A 15,940-nucleotide genomic window follows, 5' to 3' on the forward strand; every position below is an offset into this window, starting at 1 on the left:
CTCAGCCTTCCTTCTAGTCCAACCTTCACAGCCATCCATTGCAAATGGGAAAACCACAGCCTTGACTAGATGCCCTTGTGTTGGCAGGGTGATGTCTCTGCTTTTTAGGATGCTGTCTAGATTTGCCATAGCTTTCCTCCCCAGGAGCAAGCGTCTTTTAATTCCTTGGAATTGGGTATGTCTAGTTTAATGAAAAGAAGGACCGAGGTATTGTATTGTGGTTACTGCAATTAATATACTTAATAACTCCATTTTTATTCTTTATTTTTAATAATAATTTTCATAACAGTTGCTCCTGTTTTTGTAATTATTGTTTTATATTATTATTTTAGTGGATTGTTGTCACCCCGAGAGTCATTTCTATTGAGATGTACACATTTGAACAATAAATGTATTTATTTTCATATTTAAGGAAAGGCATCATCTATAAACTAAGCAAAGGTGTAGCTTCCAAGATGTGCCCTTGGGATCTTGAAGTTGGTGGGAATCTACTCAGAGATTAATTGAGGAAAGCTTAATAACAGGGAGTTCTTAACTTAAATCCACACAGAATAAAACTATTTTAATAAATCCTATGCACAATAAATAAAATATTATTTTAAAATACATTAAAAAATAAAAGAAAAACCCCAGCTCACTTACCAGTAGGCAGGAACAATCCAATCCAATCTAGGTCAATCCAGAATGATCTAGATGTTAATTCAAAGAACTGAGCAAATTAAAATGGTTAAATAGTCCCAGGGAAATGTTTTTCAAAGAAAAATGAGGAGCCACCATTTTTTCCCCACACGAGCCGACCTCCAACCTCCGTGCCCCTCCCTTCCAGAAAATCCAGGAAGTAACAGTCACTTCCTCTCTAGCCAAGTATTTCCTGCAGCTCTATGGTAATGGGTCATTTTTTTCTTATAAAAGTGAGTAAAAGGGGTGGGGGGTCCGTTTTGTTGCTTTAACGTTTTAATATCGTCAATGAAAGTACTGAGACAGAGAGAGAGGTTAGTTAGACAGAGTGTCTTTTGTCTTGCCCCGGTTAGGATTTCTTAAGCAAATCCACTGGGCTTTCAACATGAAGCCAGAAAATCGGGACTTTTTTAAAACGCCCCGGGACACAGGACAAATTGTTATAAAGTGTGACTGTCCCGCTGAAATCAGGATGTCTGGTCACCTTAAGTTTGGTAATAATCTGAACAATTAAACTCAGCACCAAGGACCCCCGCAGTTCCACCCCGAACTACAAATATTGTCTTCTGTCAAGTCAAATGACAAATTAAGAGATAGAAAATAACCTGGACAGGACTTACTATTGGATTTACAAAAGGTTTCTAAAACTTGAAGAAACCTTTGTGCTTGAAAAAAAATATGTTTGAATGGAAATTCAGTCCTGAATTTGATAAACTAAAGATTAAGACAGTTGGAGGCAAAGAAAAGGAATATAAAGTCGATATTTTATCAATGTTAAAGTAAGACCTATCTGAAAATTATGTACCTTACAAACATTTATACTTTTTCTTATGTTTGTCAAAGATTCTGAATGATCCTCCAGATATTATTTCAACAATTAAACATAGAAGTGGTAGTATTATAGTTTGGGAATGCTTTGCTGCCTCAGAACCTAGGTGACTTGCCAAAATTGAAGAAAACATGAATTTGGATTTGTATGAGAGAATTCAACAGCAGTATATCATGCTCCATAGGCTTTCTTAGATGGTATCTATTAGACAGTTTTGAGCTTCTAGTGACTATGGTTTAGATAACAGTTTTTTTCTGACTTTTAACCGGCAGCTCTGGCTAGCATCTTCAGTGGCATAATAACCTACTATGCCAGGGTGTTAAACTTGTGGCACAAGGGTCAGATGCATCATGTGCTTGCCACGGCCACACCTGGTTTAACAAAGGAGAAAAAAGTTGTGATATGTCTCATGACACAGGTTTGACACCCCTGTGCTATACAGACTGCAGGCTGACTTGATTTTCTTAAGTTTAGCTTATTTCTGATTGGTGCAGGTTGTTGAGAACTGATCCTAATTGGTCATTTTTGTGACGTCTGTTCTTAATTGGTCCTTCATTTGTGCCAGCTTCTGGTTGGTTATTTTTGGACTGCTGATTCCTGATTAGGTCTTTGTTTGTCTACAATTACTATTCAACCACAACCCAATATAGTATGAACTTTTTTTGTTGTTGAGTGGATTATTTGCCTAATTTTTTCATTACATTTTAGCCTATTGTGCATTTTTTCTATAAATAGATAATTATAAATAACTACAAGCCATACTGCTTTCTGGGATATAAACAGAGGATACTAAAAACTAACTAGAAGAAAGAATTGGTATGGATTGAGGTAAGAACTAAATTTAAATTTAAATTTATTACAATTACATTATATGAATATACTTAACAAGATTATCTGTCTATCCGTTTTTGTTGATAATCACATTTTACATTGTTTTAATGGCAACTTTAGTGATGATTTAACAGCCACTTGGGAGAGGAATAGTGCATATGTAGCCTATTCTAAACAGTTTATACCTAGGTATCTTGAAGAGGTTAAGTTCAGACCAATTGTATGGTATTCCATTATTCAATACTAACTGTTAAAAAATAGCATACTCAATGTGGCTATTGTTACCTTCCAGTTTTTCCTGTTAATGACATATACCAACTAATTCCACATATTGAAAAGAATTTCAGTAGCTTTGAATGCCAGCTCTATTTTAAAAAGTGAACACTGGAGAGGTTCTTTTTATAAAAAAGTATAGTTAGATTCATAACTGTGATGACAGAAACAGCACATTCTTATTCCATCTGTTAGTCACTTTCACTACAAAGATGTGACACACGAAGATCTGAAAAATGTCCCCATGTGTAGGAGTTTGCCATTAGCAGAAGGATAAACCATGCATAGGAACACAGTGCTGACAATTTCCTCTTTGGTACTGCTAGGGTTAGAAAGCAAAACCAAGTATTGTATCTTGTACCATGATGTTATATTGGTTACCCTCTTGCCAGTGGTGGGATTCAAATAATTTAACAACCGGTTGTCTACCCTAATGATTTCTTCCAACAGCCAGTTTGCAAAACTGCTCAGAAAGTTAACAACGGTTCTCCCGAAATGATGCAAACTGGCTGAATCCCACCACTGCCTCTCGCCCATTTCTCAAGTGCTTGCTTGGCCCAAGAAGAAACAATTACACCCTGTTAGCAATATTGTTCATGGAAAAAAGGATCAAATCATCCAAAACATTTTGGCATGGAGTCTACCTTTTTCATACAGATAGTCCTCAACATACTGCCATAATGATTTAGCAACCATTCAAAATCACAATGGGACTTACAACACATGCCTGAGATTATAGCCATTGCAGCACCCCACAGTCACATGATCACATTTTAGGTGCTTGGAACCTCCCCATGCACTTACAACTGCAGGTGCATTTTAACTCCCCATACTTACCTATCTCCCCTATATGTGCCCTTTTGGCTTCTTGTTACTCTGTGCTCCACCACCCTGGCTGACCTTCTTTACCATTTTCTTTCTTCCAGTGCTGATCAGGCATGCCCACAGCATGTGCAAAACGCCCTCTCAGCGAACCGGTAGTAAACCAGTTACGAACTCACCACTGAAATGTAGCATTAAGACAAAGTCTCCTTTAAGTCAGGATTGCCCTGAGGGTCATCTTGATAGCAATAAAGGAGTAGAATAATAATTCCTCATCTTCCTCTTGTTCTTCTTTCTCATCATCTTCATTATTTATTTACCAATCTGTTCCCTGGAGGTTTTCCATTTGCATGCTAACCAGACTTAACCTAAGTTGCTTTAAATCAGAAAATTTAGGCAATATTGTGATTTTCTATTTACTAATGTATTACTAAAGGCTGGGGTTTATTTCTTAATCTAATCTGATTGAAATAGAGTAAGAAGAATAGCAGAAAAGAAATTTCCAAATGAAGTAACTGAAGAAATTGTGGCATACAGTAATTCCTAGAAACTAAAGCTCTATATTAAAAAAAAACTGGAATAAGACTTGTGTTACCATGCATGAATGGAAATAGATTAATGTGTAGGAGTTTTTCTAATAACACTGGGTAACCCTGGTGAAAGCTAATTATTTTTACATGTTTTTTATGCATCCGCATGCATGGATGTGCTCTGTGGTAAATTGTGCTGTGAAACATACACATTTTGTCTGTTATTTTCCTGTGATATCGCCTGCCCCTACATTCACATTTTATTTCTGACAGTTATTACTCCCACATCAGTATACTTTTTGTCTTAATTGCTCATGTTTTAAGCAATGGATAAAGAATATCAGAATGACTGAGATAATAGTAATTGCTACTATTGAATACATTTCTGAAATTCATTCATCATTTTGGTGTGGTAGCTGTTTTACTTCATTTCTTTTTTAAACAGGCAAGCAAGTATTTATAGCAAAGATTAATTTGGTCACCAGTCTGTAATATTTTATGTAAAATATTTTGATAAAAGGATTGTATCATCTCAATAGATTTTATATTACCCTGTTTTTTTTCTTAAAATAACAATAAGTCTTATTTAATTTATGGTTTTCCTCTATAAATCAATGCTGCTGCTGATAGTATTTATATAAATTAGAAAAACAGTAAGCTTTGTAGTTCTTTTGTTTTGAGGAAATAGAGATTCCTGTGTGGTGATGAAAGATCCTCAACATTTGACTTTTTTGTTTTCCATTGGACTGTACCACCCTGGCAACCAGTTTGTGAATGAATCAATTCTTTGATCCACAAGATCCATAACATGCTGTCAAAGTAGCTGAAAATGTTGGCAATCCCTCTATTACCAGGGATTTGTTGCTTTATTCTTTCATTTAAATACTTCTTTAGTAAAAATGTTAATTTTATCCATCTTCAGAAATATTACTAGCTATAACTTCTATATCATGCTTACATCACATGAGCCAAGCTGAGTTTCTTTTAAGTACAGAAGGCTTATGCAGAATGTATTAATTTGATTGTTTGATTGTGATAATGTGTAACCTATACTGGGAAAGGTACAGAAGTAGTTTAATCTGTTCCTCCTGTTTGATATCATAGCAACTTTTAATATAATCATTGTCAGTCTTTTGAGATAGGCGATATTAGGGAATCAATTCCATAAGCTTGACTGGAAATACTATATATTTATTGATGTAGGCAATTGTAGTGTCAGGCCTGCAGCCGTATTTTCTTTTGGGTTTTTGGCCTGCCACAATTTCTATTAATCTGCTATGCATTTTCTATTGTGGGAAAATGGGAGGGGGGGTTGTAAGGAGTCACATATTATGTAGCTACAACAAAATTCTTTCTAGAAAGCCAAGGTCATATGTCTCGGCACTTCTGCACCTGACTGGAATTGGATGGGTGGAACTGTCAACATGGCAGTGGGAGATTGGACCATGTGATGGACTTGTGGGTGTGGGGACATGATCTTGAACTTTCAACTGGGTGGGGGAAACCAGGAAGCTTTCAGATTTGAGTTTTCCCAGATGTGCCAACATGCCTCTCTTAAGGAATTGGAAATTTGAGCAATACTTTGCCTTGGACTCTGATTTACTTTTGGATGCTATTTGGAACCCTGGCATGTAGCTGCTCCCTCTGCATAATTTCTTTAAGGTCATCTCCAAAACATCACAGTATTCTCCTGGTTTGGCTCCAGAGATTTTGAATATATTTAGCACTTTTATGAAGTAGTTCTGCTCTTAACTTCAGATAAAGCTATTTCCAAAGAATAGAATTTGAAGATTATAGGTCAGTCCCTAACAATTGTAATGTGAGACAGACCAAGAAAATACATTGTCTCCAATGGAATTTCATATGCTAGATCATGATGATTCATCCATGCATTGCGAACTTCAAGATTGGATTTCTGTAATTATTATTGGGGTGAGACTTAGTTGAGACATGTCCAGAAGTTACAGTTGGTACACAGTACAGTGACTGAAACACTAACAGGTATACCATAGTTTACACATAATTTCTTCATCTAAAAGATATGCTTGGCTGACAGTCTCTTACCAAACCCAATTTAATATATAGAAATTAATCAGTATCAGAAGCCTTCAAACATCTTGAGACAAGTTACCAGGACAAAGTTTCCAGTTACATCAACTCAAAGGCAGAGATCTACATTCTTCAGATGAACACCCACGCTCATGTTGTGGCCTGTGAAATGCTGCTTGGCATCAATGTAGATGTGGTTACTTTAAAACAGAGGTCCCCAAACTTGGCAAGTTTAAGACTTGTGGACTTCAACTCCCAGAATTCTCCACAAGTCTTAAAGTTGCCAAATTTGAAGACCTCTGCTTTAAAAGGTCCTCCCCTCTGCAAGAAACCAGTCCTCAATGAAAGCTTAACATTACCCCTAATGTTGTAAGAACAATATTGCTGTAAACTTTTAATCTGCAAAATGCTACTTCTTAATATTCTGGGTTTGATATTTAATACATTGTATTTTTTTCCAGAAAAAAAGATGTATAATAGGACTTGAAGACCTTTCCTTGTTAGTTTTATTTTAATTGCTATATAGAAATGAACCAGAAGTCATTTGTTGGGCCATGTGAAGAATTTGCAGGCCATCTAGGCAATGAAGTGGCTCAAAGTTGGACATCAGTTGGAGAAGGATTAGCAATATGATGGGGACTACCTCTTGCAGTTATCAAGGATGAATTTGAATCTGCAGTTCTGAGGAAGTGGGCAAATTCTCTGCTAATTTGAAGCTTAAATCCCTGTTCTTCATGATTGTTGAAAGCCTTTAGGAACATGATAGTAGGCTAATTGGTTCTCTGAAGATGTACTTTTGCCTGCCTGAATCTGATCACTTCAATTATGTTATCAGAGGAAAAGAAATGCTGTGCTAACTGCATACCAGGACAGATTTCTAAACTTCTTTCATTTCCCCCTAACTTTTTCTTTCAGAACTAAAAACTCCAAACATCTAGAGCATGTGGGTGTTCAGAATACTGCTAACGTAGATTTCCCAGTACTCTCCTCACTATTGATTATTTGAGCCAGAAAGTTATAATTCAACCACATCTGGAGCAAAGGTTTCAAACTCACGACATGTTGTCTTCACATGAAGTATTGCAACTTTTTCTTCCCTTGCTAAACTGGGGGTGTAACCAGTGTGTGAGAAATCTGTCCCATGGACTGTGAGTTTGATACCCTGATCTGGGGGGGGGGGTCATAGGAACCCTATCTTTACAATAGTCACTTTACTTATGTCAAAATTCTTGAAACATCAGATTGTTCTAGTACAGGGCTATCAAACACAAGGCCCAGGGACCCAGCAGGGTACTTAGATCAAGCCCATATGACCGCCATGGAAACAGCAAAGGACCAGCCTATAGTGCCTCTGCAGCAAAAATGGAGCTCGGGAGGGGCACCCACAGGCAAAAGCCTTCTGATTTCGCTGGCAGAGGGTTGCAGGTGACTGTCGCAGCCGAAAATGGAGCTCGGGAACTCGTTTTCACTGGCAGAACGGTCAGGCCACCACAGGAGCCCCTGACACGAGTAACATCGAGCTGGCCACACCCAGCATGGCCATGCCTATCATGGTACCCCAAGGTCAAATACAACCCTGATGCGGCCCTCAATGAAATCGAGTTTGACACCCTGCTCTAGTATAACTGTATATCCCGTTATAGAAAACAGTAAGAAATGTATTGATATGTATTGTGCAAGTGTTTCAAAATTATTTAACACCAGCAGGCTTTATAGGATGCCTAAATATACATGTATATAATCTCTTTTTTTCAGAAGTAGGGATGTTAATGTACCAGAACACTTATGCTCAAGAACATTTCTATGTCCCCCTACAGAACTGCACATGCAAGAGCTAAAGCAGATACTGCAGAGCAAGCCTCCCAGTCTGCTCGTCAGGAATGTGATGTTGCTAGAGCAGTTGCCAGAGAACTATCTCCGGGTTTCTATCAACCAGGTGACAGAACGAATCTTTGCTTTATTTACATAATACAATGCATTATATTGCTTTTAAAAAATTATGAATGAATAGCTCTGAGATAGTGTGTATTGTCTTTTAAGAATGCATGTCCTAGGAAAGAGGATAAGATGCTAATGTCATCTTTTTATTAAGAGAAAGTTATGGTAACTTTTATAACTTTTGTGCATTTACAAGTTATTTGTGAGAGAAAATACTTAACACTTCAATATATTGCTAATTCACTAGCCATCCCTGTATAAATATAATCCTGACCACCAATCAATCATCTCAGAGAAAGACAGGGATTTTCGGAGAAGTTTCAGTTCTTTGCAACAGCTCACCCCTATAACCAGAAGCTTTGAGAGCACATCGTATGTTAGTAAGATCTGGTAGTTCCTTTTCTGAATCCTGGCAGTTCCCTACATTTCCTAACTGTAGCTAAGCAACATCCTCCTCTTGGGCTAAAATGTCCTGAAAGTCAATATTGTAGGAAAATATAACTTTTACACAGTTCTAGTGACAAAGAGCTTAATGTGTAAAGCAAGATTTCTGACATTTAATGGCCAATCACAGGATGAACAACTAAAAATCAAAAAGGGAACCTATAAAGCCTAGATCTTTCTGGAGAAAAAAAATTCCAGTAAGAGAAGACACAGCAGTCCTCAATTCTGTATTCTATGAGTCATTCTTCCCCTCTTTAATACAGCACTGGTCTACCTTTGGACTGGAGTTGGGCATCAGTTTTCTCCAATCTGATGCCTTTCTGAACTGTCCTGCTAAATTCCCATCCATCCAGCATGAGTAGGGAACATCAGGTTAGGAACAACTACTGTAACCACTGAAAGACTGATGGTCTTTGTAAAATACTGTTTAGTTTTAAGACTTTTTATTTGTTTATTTTTAATTTTAGTGCAGGATTCAATTACCTTTTCAGTCAAATATACTGTATCCCTTGTTAAGGCTGAAATTGTGAGTTTTCTCTCATATTAGTTACTTTGAGGAAACCCTTCACAGATAAAACCATATTTACTTCTTGCCATTTTCATCTTTAACTGTTTGTTTTGTGATATATATTTTTGCATAATATCCTGAGAATTTCAACTGAATGTGCTATAACAGAAAGAAAATGTGTAACTGAAATGAGCAAACATAACATATTTTTGATTACAGTTATGTGCATGCACATTTTGTCTATAAATGGCAATAAATTCCAATTTAAGAGAATATATATAGCTTGGAGTTGAACTGTGGAGTCCTAACTCTACTCTGAACTTGGTTGTTTGCTCTCTGATATTTCATTACTTGACTGGATAACATAGGTCTAATAGTCAGGGATAGGTTGTCCTCAACTGATAACCATTTGTTTAGTGACCATTGAAAGTTACAATGGAACTGAAAGAGTGAATTATGATTGGTCCTTGCACTTACGACCATTGCAACAGGTTCAAAATTCAGACATTTGGCAACTGGAATATATTTAGGATGGTTGCAACATCCTGGAATCATGTAATTGCCATTTGTGACCGTCCCAGCTGGCTTGTGACAAAGTCAATGGGGAAGCCAGAATCACCTAATAATTGCATGATTCGCTTAACAACTGGGCTGACTCATTTAACAACATAAAATATCATTAAATTGGGTGCAAATTGTTTACGAACTATCTTACTTAGCAACAGGAATTCTGGTCCCAATTATGGTTATAGGTTGAATACATATAATGGAATGTCTGCAAGCAAATAACCAAATCAGATAGCCAATCAATCAGATTAGAGCTGGAAGGGACCATGGAGGTCTTCTAGTCCAACTCCTGTTCAACTGGGAGATCCTATGCCCGTGATGGCGAACCTATGGCACGCATGCCAAGGATGGCACACAGAGCCATTTGTCAGAGCACTCGAGGCATTGCCCTGTCAGCTCAATCGCACATGCGCGCACTGGCCAGCTGACTTTGCCCTTCTTTTGAAGCCATTTTTTGCCCTCCTCCGCAGTGCGAAAAACCATCCCTATGGGCAAACTGGAAATTCGGGAATGGACTTCTGGTTTGCTTGTAGGGCCATATTTCACCTTTCAAAGCCTTCAGGAAGCTTCCCTGAAGGCTCCGGAAAACAGCCCTACAGTCAAACTGGAAGTTTGTCCATAGGGCTGTTTTTTGCCTTCAGGAGGCTTACCTGAAGGCTCCAGAGGGCAAAAAACAGCCCTAGGAGCAAACAGGAAGTCCGTTCCCAAATTTCCGGTTTTTATATAAGCAAGGATTGTATTAGCCAGCAGTGTACTGCCGCACACTGCTGGCTCATATTTAAGTGATTGTCCACTAGGATTCCAAGTTCCATCTCACAGTTACTCTGAGACAAGTTCACAATTATTATATTATTATAATTAATAACTATTGTAATTTATAAATTATAAGGTCACAATTGTTATTATTACAATTAATTATATTATAATTATTATAAATTATTCTCTATTTTGTGTTTTAAAAGGTAACCACATATGTTTTTTATAAATGCAGGGGGCAGCATGTGTGAGGTGGGGATGCATGCATGGCGGTAGGGCACATGTGGGGGCCACACGCAAGCTTCGGAGTGGGGAGCATGCACGGGGTCACATATTACATTTTGGGATTCAGGGGTGCATTCGCATGCACACTTTGGGGCACTTGGTCCAGAAAAGGCTAGCCATCATTGCTATAGATATTGAGATAAAGACAATAAGAACTATAATGATTCCTAATCAGCTCACAACACTCAATTAAAACAAAGATAAAAACAAAATCACCTTTTCCCATCTGGCACCAGATCTAACAGCCTCTCAGCTCAACCCACATCTTAGCCTGGTGCCTGGGAGAAGTCCCAGCTCTTTTTAGCATTCCTTCTGTCTTCTGCCACATATTGTGTGCATTTTTTTCTACTTAGGGTCTTCCAGGACAGTGTTAGATTTTTTAGGCCAGACTGATAGTTTCTCTGGGACTGGCAACTCAGCATATCTGGAGAAGAATATAATACTTTACTTTTTAAAACCTGCTGTTGTATTGATACTAATAGATTCAGGAACAGGGAGAATTGCTCTGAAAATACATTAGTTTGATGTATGAATGCTAGACATTTTTTGCCACCTATATTTGTGTATTGTAGTTAGTGCTATACAGTATCTGTACATTTGTAGAACGAAGTTTTGTCCAGTTCTCAATTAGCCGCTCATAGGACAAAATTAGTTTATAGTTGGAATGGGCTTTTTACAGTGCATAGTGAGTATGCAGATTGTGACATATAAACTAAATAAATAGCACAACACTAAGTGTTCAATAAAGACACAAACTCTGTATGATAAAGGAATGCTGCTTAGCTAATCTGGTATGTGTTGGTGTGTGCATGCACACACACAGACATGCCATTGCAGAAATTCATAGCATAGGGTTTAATTAGAAGTGAATTTTGATTAAATGCCAGTAAAATTCACAAAACCTCAGAGACAGATTGTTAGTAGTACCAAAATAATATTATTGCTTTTATTATTCAAAGGTTGAAGAGACTGGGAATTTTAATGCTTTTAATAAACAAAAAGAAAGAAAAATAGAAAGAAACAGCAATTGGGTGAAAGCAAGAAGCTTAAATTAATCAAAATTAATGCTGTGAAACTACTTTAGAGGTGATAGGAGTCAGCACATTAGATGAGAAACCTGATCCTGCACCTATCAAAGTTAACTGCCAAACACTGCAGGTTCAGCCCATGTAATTGAAATGTGATACAAGTGCAAAAGTGCTAATGCTATTTTAGGCTGTGTATGGAAAAGCAGAACGTCATGGAGAAGCAAAGTCCCTTCTTTGCATATGTCTGCACTGGATATTGGCAATTGTAGTGCTGAAAAGATGGAGAGAAGGTGAAAGGAATTAAAAGAAGTAGTAATGGTATAAGTGAGATTTCATTCTGGAAGCTGCTTTGGAAAAATGATCTTGCATCCTGCATTGCCTTGCAGAAGTTACAGGTTTCAAATAGTGGAAAACTTAAATTTCCACTGATAATATAATGTTACAACAATTCACGGTTAACTATTTTTAAAGTTAACTTTTATTTCTGATATAATAATTGATATATATGGACTTAAATAGTATCAGTGTGAATTATTTATTTTTTATCCTATTTAGAAAGCATCCATCTCCTCACAGAGTGAATGTCATTTACTCTCATGGACATGTAGTGGCAGCTATTTGAGTTGTGAGTTACAATATATTGCCAAAAGTATTTGCTCACCCATCCAAATAATCAGAATCAGGTGTTCCAATCACTTCCATGGCCACAGGTGTATAAAATCAAATACCTAGGCATGCAGACTGTTTTTACAAACTTATGAAAGAATGGGTCGCTCTCAGGAGCTCAGTGAATCCCAGCATGGAACTGTGATAGGATGCCACCTGTGCAACAAATCCAGTGGTGAAATTTCCTCGCTCCTAAGTATTCCACAGTCAACTGTCAGCTGTATTATAAGAACGTGGAAGTGTTTGTGAACGACAGCAACTCAGCCACGAAGTGGTAGGCTATGTAAACTCGTCCAACATCAGTGTTTCACCTCACAAATGCGCTTCTGGAAGAATGGTCAAAAATCCTCATAAACACACTCCTAAACCTTGTGGACAGCCTCTTCCCAGAAGAGTTGAAGTTGTTATAGCTGCAAAGGGTGGACCGATGTCATATTGAACCCTATGGATTAGGAATGGGATGTCGTTTGTTTGTTTGTTTGTTTGTTTGTTTATTGGATTTATATTTACAGTAAGTTCATATGCAAGTAAAGGCAGGTGAGCGAATATTTTTGGCAATATAGTGTATGTGAGAAATACAAGTTGTGATATAAAATTCCAAATACTATATACTTTTCTGACACAGGTCAGGAAACCAATAATTTTGGAAGTGTATCTAACTAACAGTAGCAGTCTTTATTGAAAGAAAAGGACGAATATAAAAGTATATAACCCAAATTTCTCTTTTCTATGTGGAAATCTTTCATTCTTAAGGAAAATAATTCACAATTACAAAACAGAAACTAAAAATAACAATTTCAAGGTACTACTTGGATATTATTCCTGTTATGGATTTTTGCATTTTTATTGTGGGTGTTATGAGTATCTTTTGTGATGAGGCCCAAAAAGAGGATTTCCAGTAAGAAATAATAATTTAGTACTTCTCAAGTTATTGTTGGTTTGATTTTACTTTCAGGTCCTGATTATATTAAGCAGCGATTTCAGGAAGGAGAAATTAAGGAAAAACCAGAAGAAAAAGCTCAGGAAAATCCTCCTACACCAAAAGAATCTCCTCATTTCTATCGAAAGGGCACTACACCTCCTGGGAGTCCAGAAGAAAGTCATAAGCATAGCTCAGCCTCTTCTGCCAAGCCTTCTCCTGCAGAACAAGGAAGGAAACATAATTCCACCCCAGAAGCCAGACTTATTCAAGAAAAAAAGAATGTAGTAAGTGAAAACATTGTACCAGTAGTCCACAAACCTGTTTTTTCTAAACCACCTGCTGTGAAAGAAGAAGTGATGGCCAAACATCACCAAAAGTTGTCACCTCGCAACAATCCCAAAAGCAAAGAGAATGGAGAGTTGCACGATCATTACCATGGGTATTTTGTGAAAACTAATCCAACACTGTATCCATATGAGCTTGGGGAAGACGAGGACCATAGCAACCCATCATCTTCAGCAGTTAAACCAGCAGCATCAGCTCAGAAGCCAAGTCCCACCAGAGCTGGGAATCAATTAGATGCCAAAGAATCATTAAAGAAATCAGAATCCTCTGCACCAAAGAATCCAGCTAATAATGACTTGTCTTCAATGGAAAATGAAATCAGTTTGGTAGGTATGGTAGATTGAAAGCACTGTAAGGAATGATTAAAGGATGTTTAGTCTATAAGCAAAATCACCACAGCCAACTTGCCACAGGTCAACTCACCACAGCCAACTCACCATGGTACAACTCACTGCGCGATAATTCAGTGCTGAATTAATTGATTAATTCAGTCACTTTTATTATTGGTGACTACATTTTCATCTAAAGTATTGTAATTCTTGCATTTTGGACTTAATTTATTTTGTTATTATTGGCCATGGTTTTGTTGAAATTAATTTAACTTTTGTATTCATTGAGTTGTCCTGCATTGAGTTGGCTGCAATGTGAGTTGGCCATGAAATGGTTGTAGCCTTCAAATATTTGTAGGGTTGTTATATAGAAAAAGAAGTGGGCAGAACCAGTGAGTTAAAACTTCAAGGAATATTAAAATTTCAGACTATGTATCAGGAAATTCCTGATTATGGGAAATATCAGTCAGTGGAAAAAGTTGCTGCATGAGCTAAGAATTAAAGTGGCATCTCCTTACTTGGAGGTCTTCAAACAGGCCGGATAATCAATTGTCAGAGTTACTCTAGTACATTCTGCCCTGACAGAATTTCCCTCTGCCTTTCTTATACCAAAGAGAATCAGTGCGGTCTTGAGGTTCTTTCTTGTTGCATCTTCCCTTCCTGGCTAAATTAATCTTCACTTTATCACTATTGCATTCCTTCTTCAAGGTTAGCTGCTTATTCCTCTATACTGTCAGGGTTGTAAAAATAACATCTTACCAGAAACATAATCACAAAGTTCACTATCTAAAACAAGGGAAATAAAGCCTTAGTAAATGTGATAAGTTTGGGAATAAAGTATTTTGAAAGATTTAAAATAATGAACTGTTTGGGCTCAGTCAAACAAAATATATTTGGAGAAAAATCAATGAAGAATTTGGAATGCCAGCCATTAAACTGAGGGTAGCTTTATTATTCTTTTGTGGTTTGTGACAGCAGATGGCAGAGAAACTATTGTGTAGATAGAAAATGGATTCAATTAAATATCAAAGTATTTTAAGAGGAGGAAATTGAAAGGGGAAAAGTTTAGATATTTCAGTAAAACTATGATCTAAATAACCATAAACAATTACCAAGAAAAAAAAAGACTTTGGAATAGTTTCACAGTTCTCAAACTTGAATATTATTTAAAAACTCTTGTGAGCAGATTTCAGATACGTATAACAGTGCATGAAAGGAAACCTATGAATATTTTAGGGCTAGAAATGTTTTTCTTTCCCATTCCCCCTTGCAGAAAAGAGAGATTGGAGAAAAGGGCATTACAAGATAATAAGCAGGTACACAATGGGGAACATAATGAAGTGCTTCAGTGTTTTGAATTTTTAAAGGTATAAAATACCTTTACAGAGATGGTCTTCAACTTACAACCATTCAACTAGCAACTATTTAAAGTTACAATTGTACTTTAAAAAGTTACTTATGACTGATCTTCGTACTTACAACTGTGGCAGTGTTTCCATAGTCATATCACCATGATCTGGACACTGGGACCAGTTCACGTTGTAGCATACCAGGATCACATGATCACTATTTGTGAGCAACATCAATGGGGAAATCAGGAAAGGTCACAAATCACAATTACAGGTTGTAAAATCAAGTGTGGTCACAGGATGCCTCATTTAACAACTGCATCACTTAATGATGAATTTTCTGTTCCACATTAGTTAACTACCTGTAATAGTTAAAATATACATGTAGTTTAATGAGGTTAGGAGTTATTAGCCATGCTAATAAATATAAATAAATAAATGAGAAAGAGATGTACATACATACATACATACATACATACATACATACATACATACATACATACATATGCATATTTTACCAAAGGTTATTCTCAGATGTGAACAGCATTGTGAAAATCATATTTATGCACATGTCATAAATAAGCTTTTCTAAATACAAGATGCCAGCTTAGTAGAATAATTGAATTACTGTATGTACGTTTGTGTTGACAATCTGAATGTAATATTTTTCTTTCCACTAAGAAGAGTGGAAAAAACAAGGATTTTGAGCTAGCTGTCAAAGGGATTTATGTGATTTGCTATATATGTGATCTAATCAGAGAACTATATATTTGTATTTGCCTTCTTGCCTT

The 15,940-nt window shown here is 36.9% G+C and overlaps 2 protein-coding genes across 3 annotated transcripts in view; one reads left to right on the forward strand and one right to left on the reverse strand.

Annotated features, from left to right (window-relative positions):
• Nucleotides 1-15,940, reverse strand: part of GDAP1 (ganglioside induced differentiation associated protein 1) — a 357,570-nt gene that overhangs the window by 63,802 nt on the left and 277,828 nt on the right. The window lies entirely within an intron of this gene.
• JPH1 (junctophilin 1) overlaps nt 1-15,940 on the forward strand; it is a 56,530-nt gene that overhangs the window by 33,763 nt on the left and 6,827 nt on the right. For both annotated transcript variants that reach the window (XM_087706938.1, XM_014053128.2), the window contains exons 3-4: nt 7,830-7,948; nt 13,160-13,797. In XM_087706938.1, the coding sequence (XP_087563064.1) occupies nt 7,830-7,948; nt 13,160-13,797 (757 nt within the window). The remainder of the gene's footprint in view (nt 1-7,829; nt 7,949-13,159; nt 13,798-15,940) is intronic.

The sequence above is a fragment of the Thamnophis sirtalis genome, unplaced genomic scaffold, assembly GCF_051295495.1.
Source record: "Thamnophis sirtalis isolate CommonGarterSnake01/CBP01778 unplaced genomic scaffold, rThaSir2_p1.2 scaffold_2, whole genome shotgun sequence".
NCBI lineage: Eukaryota > Metazoa > Chordata > Lepidosauria > Squamata > Natricidae > Thamnophis > Thamnophis sirtalis.